This window comes from Camelus dromedarius, chromosome 33 (genome assembly GCF_036321535.1).
Source record: "Camelus dromedarius isolate mCamDro1 chromosome 33, mCamDro1.pat, whole genome shotgun sequence".
Classification (NCBI taxonomy): Eukaryota; Metazoa; Chordata; class Mammalia; order Artiodactyla; family Camelidae; genus Camelus; species Camelus dromedarius.
This window is the reverse complement of record NC_087468.1, coordinates 10,238,038-10,258,006: the sequence shown is the minus strand read 5'-3', so window position 1 is coordinate 10,258,006 and position 19,969 is coordinate 10,238,038. Positions and strand designations below refer to the sequence as shown.

Here is a 19,969-nt window from a genome sequence, read left to right as displayed (position 1 = left end):
AAGGGCAGGTTTTGTGTCTTAATCATCCTTGCCTTCCCATCACTTAGTACAAGACGGGCAAACACTCAGCTTTCAGTACAATGCTGGGGAAAGACAGGTAGGAAGGTTAAATGCAACTTTAACATAGAAGAAATCCAGGATCTGGTTCCTTCAGAGAAGTACCATGAGAAAGACTCTTTTTTAAAAAGAAGTTGTTGATCCAGTAACCTCTAGGTAAAATGCCTAAAGATCAACGTACACGAAAGACAGGTAGTGTGGAACTGTTCACCTTCCAGAGTTTGTTACACTTGTGCCCACCTGGTGACAGTTCACAGAGAACACACTTACAATTGTGCGCTTTGATATGTACGTTATACTTTAAAACATTTGCTTAAAAAAAAGAAATTGCTCTGAAGACAACAGACGTGGAAACCTGCTGAAATGAAGATGCAACACACAGGCCAACTCCCCATCCTCTTGGCTAGAAAATTATTTCTCATCATCTCAATTGTGGAGAAAGTAAATTGCCCAGCATGTGAGTATTTACTATTTTTTAAATTGGAAAAAATCAACTTTAAAAAATGAACAATGATTGCAATTTGCTCCACGTTACCTTCTAGGGTCCTGTTGAAAAGATATAGAATAGAGCTGCTAATTAGGTTTTGAAAATGAAATACTAAGTTTGACAGGCAACAAAATATACTTTAGCAAAAGAGAGAATCCATTTTTCCGGAATATGTCACTTAAATCTAAATGTTAATCAAATCAATTCTATCCCCCCAGACTTTCATGTTTATAACCTAAATGGCACTACAGTTTTCCACCAAAAAAATTAAGATCTTGATTTCCCACAGTTTGGATGAAAAGTTAAGGCTAAAATTAAACAAACAAGCAAACAAAAGTCCTGTAAATTAGATTTCCATTACTCAAGGCCCTGCACAATGGCTGGCAGAAAACATGTGCTAAAAAAATACTGAGTAAGTGGGATATGCATAAAAACCAAAGTGTCCTTAGAGAGGAGCATGGTTAGACAAATTATGGTTCATCCACACAATGGAGTATTATGAAGCTGTTTAAAAAAAAAAAAAGAATGGAGGGGAGGGTATAGCTCAAATGGTAGAGGGCATGCTCAGCATACACAAGGTCCTGGATTCAATCCCCAGTATCTTCTCTTTAAAAAAAGAAAAACCTAATTATACCCCCCCCAAAAAAAAACCTAAAAAACAAAATAAAAGAAAGAATGAGGAAGATTTCTATGAAGTCACAGGGAGTGATTTCCAGGATACACTGCTAAGTGGAAAAAGCAGCGTATAAAACAGTACCTATCACGGGCTCCCCTTCACATAAGAAAGGAAAGGGTATGAAGAAATGCTTGTGTATTTGCTCAATCTGTGCAACAAGAACTATAGGAAGGAAAAAACTGAAAATAATGAGACTGAATACCTGTAAGTGATGGATGGGAACTTCTGACGATGGAGAAAGGCATGGAAGTGGAGAAGGACTGAGAATATTTCTCTCAGGACACTTTTTTTTTTTTTTTTTTTACTGGTGAGTCTCAGAGCCAAAGTAATGTTCCATGTATCCAGAACACAAATGACTGTCACTACACAGGATATGGGGGGACCCAAAATAGAATAGTAACAGTAACTAATGGACCCACAAGTGTTATAAATAAACAGAATAACTACCCTGAAGAGGAAGTGACTAAGACAAGGAATAAGTGAAGGAACTTTATAAAACAGCATTTGACTGCGGAGCTGTGAGTGTAAACACAAAGAACAGCGTACAAATGTCACACCCAACCGGTTTCCTCTTCACTGGGGTATGGGTTAGCAATTCTGAAACTACTGTACATATATACTGAGGATGAGCAAATAATTACTATAGTGGGGTACTAACAGCCATCTTTTTTACGGAGACAGGGGTTACAAACAAGGAAACATATGGAGACTAGAATGAACGCTATAGGATTGAAGTCAGAGCATCAGTATGAATTCATGGTGGTTTTTTTAAAGGATACAGATGGATACAGAAATAGACACAGATGTACGTACATACACATCTAAGTTCCTTGCACTGTCCCCTGAGAGGGACAAGAAGTGGTGGTACCACAAAGGACCAAGGGCATCAAGACTCCATTCTTCAAAGGAACGAGAGGCTCCTTGAGGAAATGATGACCCCCAGGGCTCAGGGAGAGGAAACACAAGATGAACCTGGAGCATCTTATGGCACCAGGAAATAAAAAAAAAATCACTAAAAAATGGAGACTATATAAAGGTGGTGGTTGCACATTACGAATGTACTAAATGCTACTAAATTGTTCACTTTAATACGGTTAATTTTATATTCTGTGAATTTCACACCTCAACAAATTTGGAAAAAAGAAAAAGACAGGGCATATTAAAGGCTCAGAAGCCAACTGGAAGGAGTCCCCATTGGGCGCCTCTGGGACAATTTAAACAACAAAGCAATTAATGACGGTGAAGGATTATAAGCCATAGAACAAAATGAATACCCATGAGCTCACAGTCTCATACAAAGAAATGAGAAATAAATGAGAGAGAGGAGACATCTCTTCCTTTCAGCAGAGTTCCAGTTAATAAATGCAGAAGAAACGAGGGAAACAGGAAATCATATTTGGCAAACACCACAGTCAGAACTGTTGCAGGCAAAAATCATCAATGCACGTTAAAATCTGCGAGCAAAAGTATAATGAGACACGAGGTATCTGCTTAGTTTTAAAGATGCCTCTATAAATACTTATTAATTACAAAGGAAAAAACAGTAACTTTACAGAGGGGAAGGCCTGGTAGACAACACTTTAACCAAGTGATCAGAGATGATACACCAGTGATAAGGCACACGTAGCAACATCACCGCACCTCTTGATACAGGCGCTCAGAAGAACACAACGTCATTTCTGTGGTATTCTTGCCCAAAATGCATTATGGCAGCCTAATCAGGAGGAATCATCAGGCAAACTCAAATTAAGGGGCGTTCTACAAAATAAATGACCAAATAACTTCACAGGTGCTGAGGTCATAAAACATAAAGATTAAAGAAATTTCCCATAATGGAGGAAGCTAGGAAAATGACAACTAAGTGGGCTCCTGGACTAGATCCCAGAACAGAAGGAGGACATTAATGGAAAAACTGGTGAAATTCAAGGAAGGTTTATAGATTAGCTAATAGTCTTGCATCGAAGTTAATTTTCTGGCTTAGAAAATTGTACTCTGTGGTTATGTAAGCTGTTCACCTCAGGGGACATAAGTGAACTCCATGTACTGCTTTGCAAATTTGTTGTATACCTAAAATTATTTCAAATGAAAAAGTTTATAATACACCCTTATTATTCTTTAGTTTGCTGTTTAATTTATTTATTTATTGTGTTTTAGCTGTCTCTCCCCTTCCTCTTCCTCATCAGAGAAGGAATCTTTCTTTGATACGTTCACTAGTATAACCCAAATCTCTAACAGTGCCTGATACATGCAAGCCACTCAACACAATTTTGGTGAGTCAGAGCCATGACAGTATCCTCTAAATTCTAGATTTACTATTAATTTTCTTTATATTCTGTTTGAAAGGAGTATTGCTTATTCCATAAAGAAAAACTAAAAAAACTACAAGCTTTGATTCACTGTTTTTATTTACAATAAGAACTACAGTTTTAAATCATGTTTTATTTAGTGTCTATTTTTATACCAAACAGGAAATGACATCGGATCTTTTCAGGCACCAAGATTCTACCCTGTGTATGGGGTACTGAGAACCCTGGGGCCCCAGCAGCCCTTCCTCCAGCCAGCAAGGCGATGGTTCCAGGCCAGGGGAGGCAGAACCAAGAGAAACGAAGGCTACTGGCCCCCTCCCCTCACCCAGGGCTGGGCTCCCGCAGTGGGGGTACCACCAGAAGCCTGTCATTGTCCCCACCCCCACTCTAGAGCCCTGGCTCAGAAATTTTGCCTGGGGGACAAGCGGCTACAAAACAGGTAGCTCCTAATCTCTTCCCAAGGGAACCAGCTTTGCTTGCAAGAGAGCACGGAAGAGTTTAAACTAAAAGCCCTCTGAAAACCAGTGGAGGTTGTGGTGGAGGGAACTGGGAGAATCATGGATCTAATGCAGCGGCCGCCTAGATTGCAGGTGTTTGTGGCTAGTTTGCAAGAGACAACCAAGAAAAGTGACAACCAAGAAAAGTGACAGCTAGGGCAGCCTTCCTGGGGTCAGAACAAATCTCAAACACTGAACTCAGAAACCATTTCTTTAAGGGAATTAACAATTTGATTAGATGAGTTGGTAGCAGAATTCATGCTCCAGTGCATTGTTATAAACAGGAGGACAATCAGCCAGCAATTAGTGTAGTGGCCACCAGAAGAGTGGAAGAGAACCCAGCTGTAGTAACCAAATCCCAGGATGACTGTGGGCATACCCAAAACTGCGCCCCAGACCCAGGAGCAACAACAGAGACTTAACCTTCAGGAGGTGAGAAGACAGACGTCACTAAAATAATCCAGCCAGTCACTAACCAAACAAACAAGCTCAGGGTGGGGAAAGGGCAGTACCCGGCGTTGCTAAAATATATTACCTAAAATGTCCATTCCATTTCAAAAAAAAAAAAACCTATAAGATGTGCAAAGATGTAGGAAAGTAGGACCCATACACCAGGGAAAAAAGCAGGCAGCAGAAACTGCCTGTGAGCACAACTGGATGTAGGATTTAACAGGTAAATATTTCAAAGCAGCCATTATAAAAAGAAATAAAGAAAAGGTTCACTAAAGATATAAAGGAAGATATGACAATGTTGCATCAAATAAAGAATATTGAGAAACAGAAATTTTAAGAAAGAACCAAATGGAAACTCTGGAATTGAAAAGGACAGTAACAGAAATAAATTTACTGGGGTTGGGGGGTGGGGGTGTGCCTCAACAGGTTTGAACAGGTGAAAGAAAAGAATGAGAAAACTTCTGAAGACAGATCAGTAGAGATTATGTAAGCTGAAGAAAAAGAATGAAAAAAATGAAAAAGCCTAAGAGAAATTTTGGATACCATTAATCACATCATCCTATCTGTAATGGGAATACCAGAAAGAGGGGGGAGAAAGATGAAAAAAAAATACTCAAAGAAATAATAACAATACTTCTCAAAGCTACTGAAAAGCAATAACCTATGCATCTTGGAAGCAAGACCCACAAACAGACATGTCATAGTAAAAATGATGAAAGTCAAACACAAGAAAATCTTGAAATCATCAAGAGAAAACTGATGCACCACTTATAAGGGGAACCCCAATAAGGTTAATAGCTGACTTCTCAGCAGAAATAATGCAGAGGCCAGAGGCAGTGGGATAACACAGAGTGCTAAAAACAAACAAACAAAAACCCCTGTCAGCCTGGAATTGTACATTCAGGAGAGCTGTTTTACAAAAATGTTGGTAAAATACACACAATCCAAAAACTGATGAAATTTAATGCTAGCAGACCTGTCTTACGAAAAATACTTAAAGAAGTTCATCACGCTGAAAGCAAATGATGCTAGGTAGTGATTCAAATCCACACAAACAGCATCAGTAATTATGTAATTATAATAGACACTATTAATGCAGTTTTTCTCCTTTCAACTCGTTAAAAAGTAATTTTATAAAATAATATGTATAATGTATTGTTGAGTCTATCACACATGGAAATGTAATACATTTGCCAATAACTGCACAAAAAAGTAGGTTGGAATAAAGCTGTAATGTCCTAAGGAAATAACAACATGGTAAAGTAATAATTACAATAATATATTGTTGGGTTTACAATTAAAAGATGTAATATGTATAACAATAATGCCACAAAACTGGGGGAAAGGGAATAGAGCTACAGAGGAGTAACGCTTCTAAACATTACTGGAATTAAGCAAGTATAAATCAGGAGCTGATTCTCATAAGCTGAAATGTTTATGGTAAACACTGTAACAACCACTAAAAATACTCAAAAAATAGTAAAAAAAAAAGTCATTAATGAAATTAAAATGCTACATTAACAAATATTCAATCAATGCACAAAAAAGTAAACAGGGAATATAGGTACAAAAGTGACAAGACACAGGAAAAACAAAATGTAAGATGGCAGATGTAAATCAAGTATACCAATAATATTAAGTGCAGATACATAAACAGTCCAATTAAAAGGTAAACACTATTACACTGGATTTAAAAAAAGCATGATCCAACTATATGTTATTTACCAGAGACACACTGTAGATTTAAACACATGAATAGACTGAAGAAACAGAATGGAATAAAACACACCATACAAGTAGAAACCACAGCAAAGCTGGAGCAGCTATACTAATATCACACAAAATAGATCCTAAAACAAAAAATGCTACTAGAGGTAAAGAGGGAAATTTTAACAATTATAAACATATATGCACCCAATAACAGAACACCAGAACACATAAAGCAAAAATTGACAGAAATGAAAGGAGAAACAGACAACTCTACAATATTAATTGGAGACTCAAATACTCCATCTTGAACAGTAGACAGACTAGACAGAAGGTCAACATGGAAAAAGGAGACCTCAATAGCAATATAAAGCAGCTGGACCTAACAGACATCTACAGGACACTCCATCCAATAATAACCAAATGCCCCTTCTTCTCAAGTGTACTGTATAGGATGGGCCACATGCTGGGTCATAAAACAAATAAAAATAAATTTAAAAGGACAGAAATGATACAAAGTATGTCTTCTAATCACAATGGAATAGAATTAGAAAACAATAATAGGAAAAAAATTGGGGAGAATATTTGACAAAATCTAACACTTTTATGATAAAGACACTCAGCAAACTAGAATAGCAGGGAACTTCCCTAACCTGAAAAAGGGCATGTACTTAAAAATTACTTAAATGTAAAAGACTGTAATTTCATCAAATTTAAAAATGTTTGTGCTTCATAGAACACCATAAGAATATGAAAAGACAACTCACAGAATGGGAGAAAATATTTGCAAATCATATGTCTCATAAGGAATTTGTGTCTAGAATATATAAAGAACTATTCTTTTTTCCTTTTTCTTATATTGAAGTATAGTTCATGAACAATATTACGTTAGTTTCAGATGTACAATGTAGTAATCTGAGAAGCAAATACATTATGAAATGATCACCATGACAAGTCCATGACACTTCATCATACAAAATTATTACAGTATTATTGACTATATTCCTTATGCTGTATGTTACCTTATTTTATAATTTGCAGCTTGTATCATTGCTGAATATGATGTTAGCTGTGAGTATGCCATATATGGCCTTTATTATATTGAGATATGTTCTCTCTGTGCCCACTTTGTTTAAAGTTTTTATCATAAATGGATGTTGAATTTTTTCAAAACCGTTTTCTGTATCTATTAAGACAATCACGATTTTTATCCTTCATTTTTCTAATGTGGTGTATCACGTTGATTGATTTGTGAATATTAAACCATCCTTGCATCCCTGGGATAAATCCCACTTGATCATGGTGTATGACACTTTTAATGTATTATTGAATGTGATTTGCTAATATTTCGTTGAGTATTTGTGCATCTATGTTCATCAGAATATTGCCCTGTAATTTTCTTTTCTTGTGACACCTTTACCCAGTTTTGGTATCAGGGTAATGATGGCCTTGTAGAATGAGTTTGGAAATGTTCCCCCTCTTCAATTTTTTGGAATACTTTGAGAAGGCTAGGTAAGTCTTCTTTAAAAGTTGGACAGAATTCACCTGTGAAGCTATCTGGTCTTGACTTCTGTTCATTGCGAGTTTTTTAAATTACTTATTCAATTTCATTATTGATAATTGGTCTGCTCAGATTTTCTATTTCTTCCTGACTCAGTCTTGGAAGATTGTATGTTTCTAGGAATTTATCCATTATTTTCAAGGTTTTCCAGCTTGTTAGCATGTAAGTTTTCATAGCAATTTCTTAGAATATTTTGTATTTCTGTGGCATCAGTTGTAACTTCTCTTTCATTTTGATTTCATTTATTTGGGCCCCTTCTCTTTTATTCTTGATGGGTCTGGCTAGAGGCTTACCAATTTTATCTTTTCAAAAGGCCAGCTATTAGCTTCATTGATCTTTTCTATTGCTTTTTTAGTCTCTATTTCACTTATTTCCACTCTGATATTTATTATTTCCTTCCTTCTACTAACTTTGGGCTTTGTTTGTTCCTCTTTTTCTAGTTCCTTTAGGTGTAAGGTTAGATTGTTTATGTGAGGTTTTTCTTGTTTCCCAACATAGGCCTATATTGCTATACACTCCTTTTTTAGAACTGCCTCTGCTGTGTCCCATAAATCTTGGAATGGTGTGTTTCCATTTTCATTTGTCTCAAGGCATATTTTTTTTCCTCTTTGATTTCTTCAATGACTCATTGATTATGTAGTAGCATGTTGTTTAAACTCCACATATTAGTGTTTTTTTCCAGTTTTTTTCTTGTAGTTGATTTCTAGTCTCACATTACAGTGGTAAGAAAAGGTGCTTAATATGACTTCAATCTTCCTAACTTTATTGAGACTTGTTTTGTGGCCTAGCATGTGGCTTACCCTGGAGAACATTACATGTACACTTAAAAAGAACATGTATTCTGCATTTTAGGGGTTGAAAGCCCTATATATATTAAGTCCATCTGGTTTACTGTGCCATTTAATGCCAATATTATTGATTTTCTGTCAGAATGATCTATCCATTGATATAATCAGTGTGTTAAAAATCCTACTATCAATGTATTACTGTCAATTTCTCCCTTTATATCTGTTAATGTTTGCTTTACATATTTAGGTGTACTATATTTTTGCCTTAGAATATATAAAGAACTCTTACAACTTAATAATTTTTTAAAAACTCATTTTTTAAATAGGCAAAGGATGTGAATAGATACGTTTCTGAAGAAGATACACAAATAGCTAATAAGTACATAAAAAGATGCTCGACATTATTAGAATTACATATCAAAACTATAATGATCTACACTAGGATGAGTAGACTCAAAAAGCCAGATAACAGGTGTCATCAAGAATGTGAAGAAATGGTAACCCTCACACCTTGTCAGAGGAAATGCATACGTTTCCAGCTACTTTGGAAAACAGTCTGGCAGCTCCTCAAATGATTAAACATAGAGTTACCACACGACCCAGCAATTCTACTCGTAGAAAAATATCCAAGAGAAATGGAAATAAATGTCTACATAGAAACATGTACATGAATGTTACACGTCCCTAGGCACAGGGATGTAAGATTGCTTGCGTCGTCTTGCCCAGTTTCTGGGCTGTGCCTGACCAAAATAGGAGGTTTGATAGGAGAACCACACCCCCTCCACCACCACCAGTAAGACATGTAATCACTCTTGTGCCAGATTTAAACCTACTTACAATTTCCCCAACATGCACATTCCACATAATTGGAATTCTGCCTCATTTTAATGTAAGAATCCTGTATATCCTGCAGAAACAGGTACCCTAGCCTGACAACTACTCCAGCTTTCCTGGCTGAGTTCCTGACATCCTCCCCAACGTATGCCAATCCCAAGGACCAACTCATGTATCCTTCCAAGTGGTAAATGAAGACCTAGGACAGATATGATAGGAACTGCACTGGGATTACCAGCTAAACCCTGGGACAGTCTAGGAATTCTTTGTGCCAATCACAACGAGCATCTCATAATTCCAAAGCACAAATACTCTACACCCTTTCAGAACTTCACAGATGCATACACAGCTCCCTCCACCTGACATGCCCACTGTCCCCTACTCTGCCTGGCACTACCTTTGCATTTACCGTTCTCCTCTGTGAAGTGACTTGAGAATTAGCAGCTCCGTCTCTGCTCTTCTGGGCAGTAGACCAATAACTAAAGAGTGTAATCTCTGGAATCAGCCTGACTGAGTTCAAACTTCACTCTCCCACCTAATGTACGACATTGACAAGTTTCTCAAACACTCTGCTTTGGTTTCCTCATCTACAGAAAGTGAGTAATAATATTTCCCAGGGTTGTTAGGAGGATTAAATGAGACAATGTACAGCATGCAATATGCTTACAACAGCACATCCCAGCACTCTGTTTTTGCTTCTACCTCAATCTGTCTGATGGTATCACATCTGTTTACATGCATCCTCCGCTACTGGTCCTTCAGCTTCCCAAAGGTGTGACGTTTCTTATTCCTTTTCATATTCATAGCATGTAATACAGTGCTAGGCACAAGATAGGTACGTGAGACGGACCAATGAATGAATGAAAAATAAAACCTATTAGTCCAGTAACATCAGTGATTATGGAAACTATGCTTTCAATATAAAAAGCAGAGCTCATGGTTTATGAGTAAACAAGAATTAAACATCTGAAATGAGGCCAGCTCTAGAAAACTCAGGCTGTCTGACTGCCAGAATGATCTAGAAAGAATCCAAACGCTCAGCAGTTAGACTGGTTACATAAATGATGCCATTAAAGCACAGGGGATTTTACATAAGCACAACAGGAGACCTCTGCTGATAACCTGAAAAAGTCTGGACAAAACACTAAGTAGAAAAACAGAGCAGCAGAGCCTACACAGAAGGATTACAGAAATGTTCAAAGACTGATCATCAAAGAGAAGAGATGTTTTGTGTGTGTACCTAATACCACATGGGGAAAGAATATTTTTTGAAATTAATTTTGATTCTAAAGACAGCTTAACACACACACACACACACAAATAATGCTTATAATGTCTTTACATAACAAAATTAATGGAAAGGAGATTCCAAAACTTTTAATCCCTTAAATAAGACACAGTGAAAAGGGTCAAGTTACTCTGTTGCTGCAACGCTCCTAACAGATAAGTTTCCTGATAAGAAACAAATCCATATACTTTTCTTAAGGTGAATTCCCTTAGTTCCTAAGTAGACCTTTAAGGCCAGTCATCTGGTTTGTTCATGATAGGGGCAAGCAATAGCTTGACTAACTACTCAAAAGTTCTTCCTAAATAAGTCATCTCCTTTTGGTACAACTAAAAATGTACTCTAAAATGTATATATTTGTCTGCAAGGAAGGAAGGTCTCTAGCAAGTTTTTCATCCCCGCCCCCCCAGAGTTCCTTTCAAAATTAGAGCCCAACTCAGAGAAAAAAAGAAAAAGAATACTATATTTGTTTAAAGCACAGAGCATGTTTTTCTACCTATATCAGCTTATTTCATGTATTAAACAGATATACATACACTCACAGGTACATGCATATCTATGTATACATATCTGTACACACACCAGAGAAAAATCATGTCTTGAATACATCTTTTCAGTTATCCTCATACACATCAACAAAATAATGCCAGCTACAATACCTTCAAATAACCAGGTGACAATTACCCCACCTTGACTCTAAAAAACTAAAGACACACCTCCATTCTTTGTGCTATCAATATTCCTTAGGTTAATACAAGGAAAAGAGGTTAAGAAAGAAAACCATAAGCAAAACTAAATGACAACCTACGGAATGAGAGAAAATATTTGCAAAAGATGAAACTGGCAAGGGCTTGATTTCCAGAATAGATAAGCAGCTCATATGACTTAATAAGAAAAAAACAAACAACCCAATCCAAAAATGGGCAGAAGATCTAAACAAGCAATTCTCCAAGGAAGACATACGAATGACCAATAGGCACATGAAAAAATGCTCAGTATCACTAATTATCAGAGAAATGCAAATCAAAACTACAGTGAGGTGTCACCTCACACCAGTCGGAATGGCCATCATTCAAAAGTTCACAAATGATAAGTGCTCGAGAGGTGTAGAGAAAAGGGAACCCTCCTACACTCCTGGTGGGAATGCAGTTTGGTGCGGCCATTATGGAAAACAGTATGGAGATTCCTCAAAAGACTAAAAACAAACTTACCATATGACCCAGCAATCCCACTCCTGGGCATACACCCAGAAGGAACCCTACTTCAAAAAGACACCAGCACCCTAATGTTCATTGCAGCACTATTTGCAATAACCAAGACACGGAAACAACCTAAATGTCCATCAACAGATGACTGGATAAAGAAGTTGTGGTATATTTATTCCATGGAATACTACTCAGCCATAAAAATGATAGCATAATGCCATTTGCAGCAACATGGATGTCCCTAGAGAATGTCATTCTAAGTGAAGTAAGCCAGAAAGAGAAAGAAAAATACCATATGATATCACTCATATGTGGAATCTTGGGAAAAAAAAGACAAATGAACTTATATATAAAACAGAAACAGATTCACAGACATAGAATACAGACTTGTGGTTGCCAGTGGGGAGAGGGGTGGGAAGGGATAAACTGGGAATTCGAGATTTGCAGATACTGACTGGTATATATAACATAGATAAACAAGTTTATACTGTATAGCACAGGGAAATACATTCAATATCCTGTAGCTCATGGTGAAAAAGGATATGAAAATGAATATATGTATATTAATGTCTGACTGAAGAGTTGTGCTGTACACCAGAAATTGGCACAACATTGTAAATTAACTATAACTCAATAAAAAAAAAAGTGGGGATAGGAATTTGCTGCAAATATTTTCTTTTAAAAAAGCAAAGAAATGCATTATCCCTGAATATAGTTCCAATCACTAAACAGATAACCTTCCTTAAAAACACAGTTCAATAGTCTAAACAAAATCAATTTCAATTAAACATTTTTTTCAAATCAGAATTCCTCCTCACCCACCTCAAATACTTTTGCCTAAAGAGCAACCTTTCAATACACGTGGTTTAAATCATTAGCTACAGAGCATCCAATCATCAGTATAATCAGCATGTAAATTTCATGAAGGCACTGATTGTGTCCTTTTCAGCGTTTTATACAACATCCAGTACAAGGAAGCTGATTAAACATTTATGATGTTTAATAATAAAAAATAAAATGCCAAAACAAAAGTCTTTATTATTCCGCTTGGCTGTCATTTATAATATTAACCATTGATGGGCACGTTTCTTCAAGTGCAATTACAAGAACTCAAAAACAAAACAATCCCCATTCAAATTAGAAATTCTGTCTCCTCTGTCCAAGAATACTGTTTCATTTTTGTGTCAGAAAGAAACTGGCAGGCAGCCAGCAGATAGCATGCAACATGCAGGCTTGTAGGGGCATTTAACTTAAGCTTTTATGCACCATTGACAAAGCAAAAAACCTACTACATTCTATGCATATTTTTCTTGATGTTTTCCTTACCTTTTCCATTTTGCCATGTAGTATACCAGGATAAAGTAAGGAATGAAGTGATAAATGCTAAAGCAGTGGCTACAGTTCCATTTCGGAGCCTCATCTCATTTCACCATCACACTGGTTCATAAGTTTATGATGATAACCAAGACTGTTTCTTTTTATCCTGAAGTCAACTGAATCCAGTCCCCCTGGCTCTGGGCCAAGGAAAACAATCAATAGCAGAGGTTCATTTCAGATGCTCGGCTGAACAAGTCTGGCAGCCTGCACCATCCACAATGACCATTCGGGGTTGTCTGCTCAGTCTTCATAGGTGGCTGTCTCAGGCTCCTTTCTTCCTATTCAGGGGAAAAGGAGAAAGAAAGACTTTCTCAATGCTGCAAAATACCCATTTCTTCATTTATTAATCACTGTTATAAACAGACTTTTGGCTGAGCTAAACTGTGTCCCTCAAGATTATCCCCACATCCAAATGACTCATTTAATATACTAGAACGACATGGTTCTTCTCTTCCAGGGAAAAAGCTTCCAACTATACTCCCTCCTCAGTGGTTTTGCTTTGTCTGTGGAAATGAAAACATGGTTACTTAAGTAAACAGGAAGTGGTGGGGCTCATTCAATAGGAAGCCATAGATTCCAAGCTGAGAACTCTAAACCATTGCACAATGGTTCCTGGGTAATACCATCTCCATTCTCCTCAGTCCTCTGATTGCACAAGAATAGTTACTGGTTTAAGAGTTTTTAAGAAAACTGATAACTGACAACGTACAAAGGTCAAAAGCCCTGGGTTCTGGATTCAGCTCCACCATTCCTTACATGACCTCAGGAACATCACGTAGTTCAGCCTTGTGGCTGCACCCATAAACGGGGAAAACTACCTGCCCTGGCTCCTCCTAACCTCATAAAGAATAAAAAGATTACACTTAGCACTGCTATTTATCATCATCATAAAATAAATGCACTTTTCCCAATGATTAACCTACTCCCAGGGGGTAAACTGGAATCATTCAGGTATTTTGAAAATGCAGCAATCCACACCAGGATACTATCTGACCCAGGACTGATCACTTAGCATTGGTTTAACTCAGGAAATCTGGAGATCACCACCCACCTAGCAAAGCTGCTCAGAAGAAGGAATAAAATCAAGTCTTTCAAAGTACTTAAGCACAACTGCCTACCACATAACAGGTTCTCGATAAATGTTAACTGTATTAGAAAATAAAACCAAACAAACAAACAAACAAAATAACCTGCAGCCAGCCACTGGTTCAGGCTGCTCTGTGCAGAGCCAGTCTCACCCCCTTGGGGCATGTCAGGCTCTCCAAGATGTGCAATGAATCCTCGTGGCCTCAAGGGGACCACAAGATGCATTTGGCAATACACTAAGTGACACTCTAGTGGGGTGAGTTAAAGCAGCTCCAAAAAGGCCTAGGAGGCCCAAGGGACAATTCCCTCTGGAGAAGAGTGTGCCTGATTAAAGCAGCCATTTGTAGGCAATTCAGAAACTACCATCTCAGCTAGTTTGTAAAACTGAATGTGTGTCCACTAGTGAAGAAAATCACTAGGGCACAGTATTAACATACATATCTAATATATATCATATAATAATATTGACAGACACTACAACTCATGGAATGTTTCCTAGGTTCCATTACATGTTCTAAATCCTCACAAAATCCAATGGGGCAGGCATTGTCAACTCTATTTTACACATGAGGAAATGAACCCAGAGACAGAAACCTAATTTGAATCACTCTAAAGTCCAAGCTCTCATCTCCCACTCTTTGCCTCTCAAGCGGGGCCACCTGCACCATGGCCCTGGGAAGAGAAGGGCCAGGGATATTCAATTCTCAGGTTACACTGCGGAAATATTCCCAGGGTGGTAACCTTACCCAACCAACAGTTTAGGTGTGAATTAAAAAAAAAAAAATTATACTCTACAACAAACATGTATCTATCATGTAATAAACTACCAAATTCACAGGAAATCTCTCACTTCCTGTACCTTACCTAGGCCCCCCTCTTCCCCGACTCATACCCATGTCTGTTAACCCTCCATGGCCAGTGGTTCCAACTGTAGTATATCCTAGAAGCACTAAATTCTTTCACTTGCTTTCCCTTACTCCCTGAAAACAAGAACTCCAAAGATATTCTCGGGGAGGGTATAGCTCAGTGGTAGAGAGTGTGCTTAGTATGCACAAGGTCCTGGGTTCAATCCCTGGTACCTCCATTTAAAAAAAAAAAAAACATAAATAAAACTATTTACCTCCCCTCCCTTCCCCAGAAAAGATATTCTCACGTTCAACTTATGATTGTTTTCTAAAACCAAAGTTAGATACCTTCTAACATGCCCATATCCGCAGTCTTGGTGAAATCCTATAATTTCAACTCAATTCCATAAAGTGCCTAATATCTTATATCAGTAAGGACTCAGTGATTAATCCTGATTATAAGAATAGAAGGGGTAACTCAGTGAATTATGTAACTTGGAATTTTAATCTTATTGTGGCATCATATTAAAATGCATATAGCTTTCTGTTGCTATATCATTAGCCCTACCTTACTTCAAGCAGGAGTCTGTCCTGCTAAAAGATCTAAAAATATACAGGTTATTAGAGAAATTGTTCAACTAATAATTAGGGGGGAGCGGAGAAGCAGAGAATCATTAAAAAAACAATATTTTAAAACATACTTCAAATACAAATAAAGCCCGTAAGATAAAAGATAAAATTCAAGCCCGTAAGATAAAAGATAAAATTCAGCATAAATGAGTAGAGAGACAATAAAAATGAATGAACTCTATAATCAAAGTAGACTATAGCTTGATAACATGTGAAAAACATAAGGAATATTAACTATTGGATCCAGGAAGTCATTACTCTCTGGTTTGAAGAAGACACTTATAATGAATTCTACCAACAAATAAGACCTGAAATTCGGCAAGAGAAATATGAGAGAATTTTAACTCAGTAAGAATGTAGTCATACATTTTTAATTAGGGTTTCCACACTAATGAAGTTTAACTTCACAGCACAAGTGAAGCCTCCAGACAAGAACAAAACCAATGATCCCTAGGCTCTCAAGCCAGGAGAGGTAGTTCACAGGCTGGAGAGCCAAGAGCCCTCTGGACTGAATGACTACCTACAGCAAGAGGAGAAGTGACCCATATTTTTCTCAGTCTCCACCTCTGTGAAAATTTCAATCTAACACCTTAACACTCTCTGAGATGATCACTTAACACATTTGAATCCTTAACAACAAAAAAGGTAGTGGCTAAAGATACTGGTCATCTTCTCCATCCTGACAAAGACGAATGGAATTTTCAACTCTCAATCTCAGACTGAAAAACCTGTTTCATTAGCAGTCCTTTAAGGGCTACAGTTCTACATTTTATTATCAGAGACATAACCTTTGCTTTATTTTAAAGTGGTTCCTGAAACATTCAATACGTTCTGTGGCTGAGAACGCCCTGCTGAACACTTGACATATTGTTTAATTACCACTCCACAGACAGGACAGAGGTGCCCAGAGAAGCCAAGGCACGGACATGAAACCCATGATGTAAGCCATACAACTTTATACACCGCGATTACGTTAAAACTCATTTGTTTTACATTTACAAAAGGATTAATATTTTTCTTTAATACAGCTTACATAATTTCCTCGTCCTCCACGTTTTCGTCCTTTGGGCTAAGTAAACCTTTGTTAGGAGAACCTATTAATGAAACTATCGTTTTTAAAGAAACATAAACCACCAGATGCATATTATTCACGTGTAAATTTAGGTTCTAAATTCAAACGAATGACTTTGTCACTATCTTTTATCAAAAGCCCTCCGACAGCAAAAGCACAACAGCAAAACACATGGGAAGCGCTGCAAACACAGATCGCGCCTGCCACCGTTTCCCATTTCGGATTCTAAGCAATCAACGGGCTCCAGAGAAACACACGCTGCGAGAAATAAAAAGCGGGCGCGTGAGTGGTATGACTGCCAGCTCATAAAACACGCCTTCGCGATGTCACCTGGTTCGCTCAGTGGAAGCACCCAGACCCAACCGGAGGGTCGCACTTGCAGCTTCCTCATTAAGGGGGAACCGAGGCCTGGGGATGGGGGTGCGCTTGCACAGCGGACACGCAGGTCTCGACTTGGTAGGAAAATTCGCTACGACGGTGGCCGCCTCTCCGCCCGGCCGGAGCAGCCCTGCTCTTGCACCGCGAACCCCTCGCCTCCGGCCCACCTGTCCCGCGGCCCCCGGAAGCCGCTGACTCCGGAGCCGCCGTGCGCCCTGGGGCAGCGGGTCCCCCGGGCAACTCTCCTTCCCCCTCTGCATCCCCCAAACCCACACTTTCTTCCACTTTGCCCCAAAGTCGACGAGCCCCAACGCGCCAGGAGCGCAGAGAACGCACCAGGCGCCGGGCAGGCCACCGGGAGAGCGCGCGGCACCGAGGGGCTGCGGCGGCGGCGGAGCGGAGCTGACGACTCGCCCAGGGCGGCCCGGCCCGCGCCCCGCCCCTCCCCGAGGCCCAGCCCGCCCGTGCCCGGAGCCAACCCCGCAGCAGCCGGAGGCGAGCGAGCTACCAGCCGGGCCGCGGCTCGGGCAGCTCCGCTACCAGCAGGTGGATCTCCCGCGACCCGGCGCCGCAGAGCCGGGCAGCTGACGCCGCCTCTCCATCCCGCGCCCTCCGCGCAGTCGCCCTGCGACCCCACCTTGAGGCCGCCCGCGCGCCGCCGCCACCGCCGCCGCCGCGAGCCCCTCACCGGCGCCGGCGCTGCCAGTCCTGCCGCGGCCGCCGCCGAGGCTGCTGTGGCCGCCGCCGCCGCCGCCGCCGCCGCCGCTGCTGCTGGGCGCCCCGCCTCCCCGCCGCGGCTCCGCCCCGCCGCTGGAGCGCCGCGGCCCGGCACCCGGCCCCGCCCGCGACCCCGCCAGCCATTGGCCGCCGGTGCAGCGCGCGGTCCACCGGGCGCCCCCGCGCGGCCGAGCCGCCAGCCCGTGGCCAGGCCGGCTGTCACTTAGGGGCGCCGCCTCGCAGCCTGTATCCTTCTCGAGACATCTCCCCGCTTCATTTACTGTCACGGCGGGGTCGGGGGCGGCGTCTGGGTCTCCGGTCCCGGGCTCTGAGCGCTTGGCGTCGCCCGGCCGCCACATCTGGCTTTAATCCTCCCCGGCGTGCGCGCGGAGGCCGCTCAGACTGCCGACAAAAGGCCCCGGGGAGCCCCGGGCCTCCGCCTGGCGCGCGACTCGACCACCCGGGTGCCCCGGCAGCAACGCCTTCCCCCAGCTCCGGGTCCCGTTCCCTGCCGTCCTGGTAGGCTGCATTCCCGGTGACAAATCCCCGGGGCAGCCCCCGCCCTAATCCAACAAGGCCCCGCAGGTCCAGGCATCTCACTGCCTCTGGCCCTCGCGGCATCCCCAGCCACAGGCCTCGTTATCCCCAGTTTACCCTTGAGGACCCCCACCGGGACTCAGACGGAAAGACTCGCGTAACTAGGATTTAAATGCAGGTCGTTTGGGTGCTAAAGCCTCTGATTTTTCCGCTACACCACGGTGCACTGCTCCTTTCTCTTGAGCCCCATCTCCTAATCTATCACCATTTCATCAAGGAGGTTAACTTCGGAACCAGATAGCTAATCATCTATAGAAAGCTTGAGTGGTCCGCCCCAGTTTTTCTTAGAATCCATTTGTACCATGATCTGGGTTAGTAAACTGGCTTGAGAACCAGATTTCCTGTATTCTGTGACAAAGAGACATTTCCTAGTAGCAAGCTGGCAACAATTTCAAGACCAGATGTAAGCAATAAAGGCTGAAAACATTCTCGGATACAACTTTGATACATTGTTTGATACACCGTGCCTAAAATATCTCTTGGGAATGGAAAACCCTAGGCCTTGTCGTGCAATGCTCTAAATAAAAGACAGGCAGTCTCCTTGCAGGTGAAGAGCGCCACCAAGCCACCAGCACCAGATAGGCCAGAAGAGGAGATAGCACAGGCAGCTGCTGCCCCAATTCTACAGAGGAAGAAACGGAGGACCTGAGAGATTAACTGTGCAGATGGAATTAGTCTTTTGAGCAGCTAGTAAGCAATAGAACCAGAATTCATACCCAGGTCTCTGATTCCAGGGCGCTACACCAGGGCCCCGACAGCCCACCACACTACCTCTCTGCTCACGCCTTTAGCAATTGACAAAACCTTGTTGAGTGGGTGAATACTAAGAAGATGGGTTTCCCTCCACTTTTTCCATTTTTGTCTCAGTGAGGGAAGGAAATGAAGGCATTCACAAGCAATCTATAAGCAGAGGCATAGGTCAGAGAGAAAGGAAAGTCTTAAAGAACAAGCTTCAACTGCAGGCTCAATGGGCTTATTCAGGAAGAGGGCAGAACCCCCACCCCATGGGGATACGTGGTGAAACTCACAGCAGAAGACAAAAAAGGAGGAGAAACACAACTTCCTTTCTTTGGGGGCCTTTTGGATAGTTTTTTGCTACTCCATCTGGCAGTAGAAGGGCAGGTTTGGGAAGAAATCTGCTGATACAGTTAAACTTGTCACAAACCCATCACATTTAGCCCCCAGAAAGTCTGAATTTCAGTTCATTTTCCTAAGAAATTGGGTTGGCATGGCATATACACCAAGGTATGGATTAGAATGGATTGATCATTCACCCTCACTTTGCAGAGTACCCGATCCTGGACTTTCCAACTGTGTCTGTGGTACTTGTTTAATAAACAATCAAAGGCATTCCATCTTTGGAATAGAGAATTCGCCATCTCTATTATTCCCTTGTTGTGTCTTTTCTACT

The 19,969-nt window shown here is 40.7% G+C and overlaps 1 protein-coding gene across 4 annotated transcripts in view; it reads right to left on the bottom strand.

The window, feature by feature from the left end:
- Positions 1 to 18,007, bottom strand: part of MGAT4A (alpha-1,3-mannosyl-glycoprotein 4-beta-N-acetylglucosaminyltransferase A) — an 87,139-nt gene extending 69,132 nt beyond the window's left edge. For 2 of the 4 annotated variants that reach the window (XM_031441133.2, XM_031441137.2), the window contains exons 1-2: positions 17,882 to 17,967; positions 13,183 to 13,511 (exon numbers count right to left, since the gene is read on the bottom strand). In XM_031441133.2, coding sequence (XP_031296993.2) covers positions 13,183 to 13,276 — 94 coding nt within the window. In that variant the 5' untranslated portion in view covers positions 13,277 to 13,511; positions 17,882 to 17,967. Of the gene's footprint in view, positions 1 to 13,182; positions 13,512 to 17,196; positions 17,535 to 17,881 lie in introns of those variants that run through there. The other 2 variants (XM_031441134.2, XM_031441135.2) reach the window with 2 other exon arrangements.
- Positions 18,008 to 19,969: the final 1,962 nt, after the last annotated feature.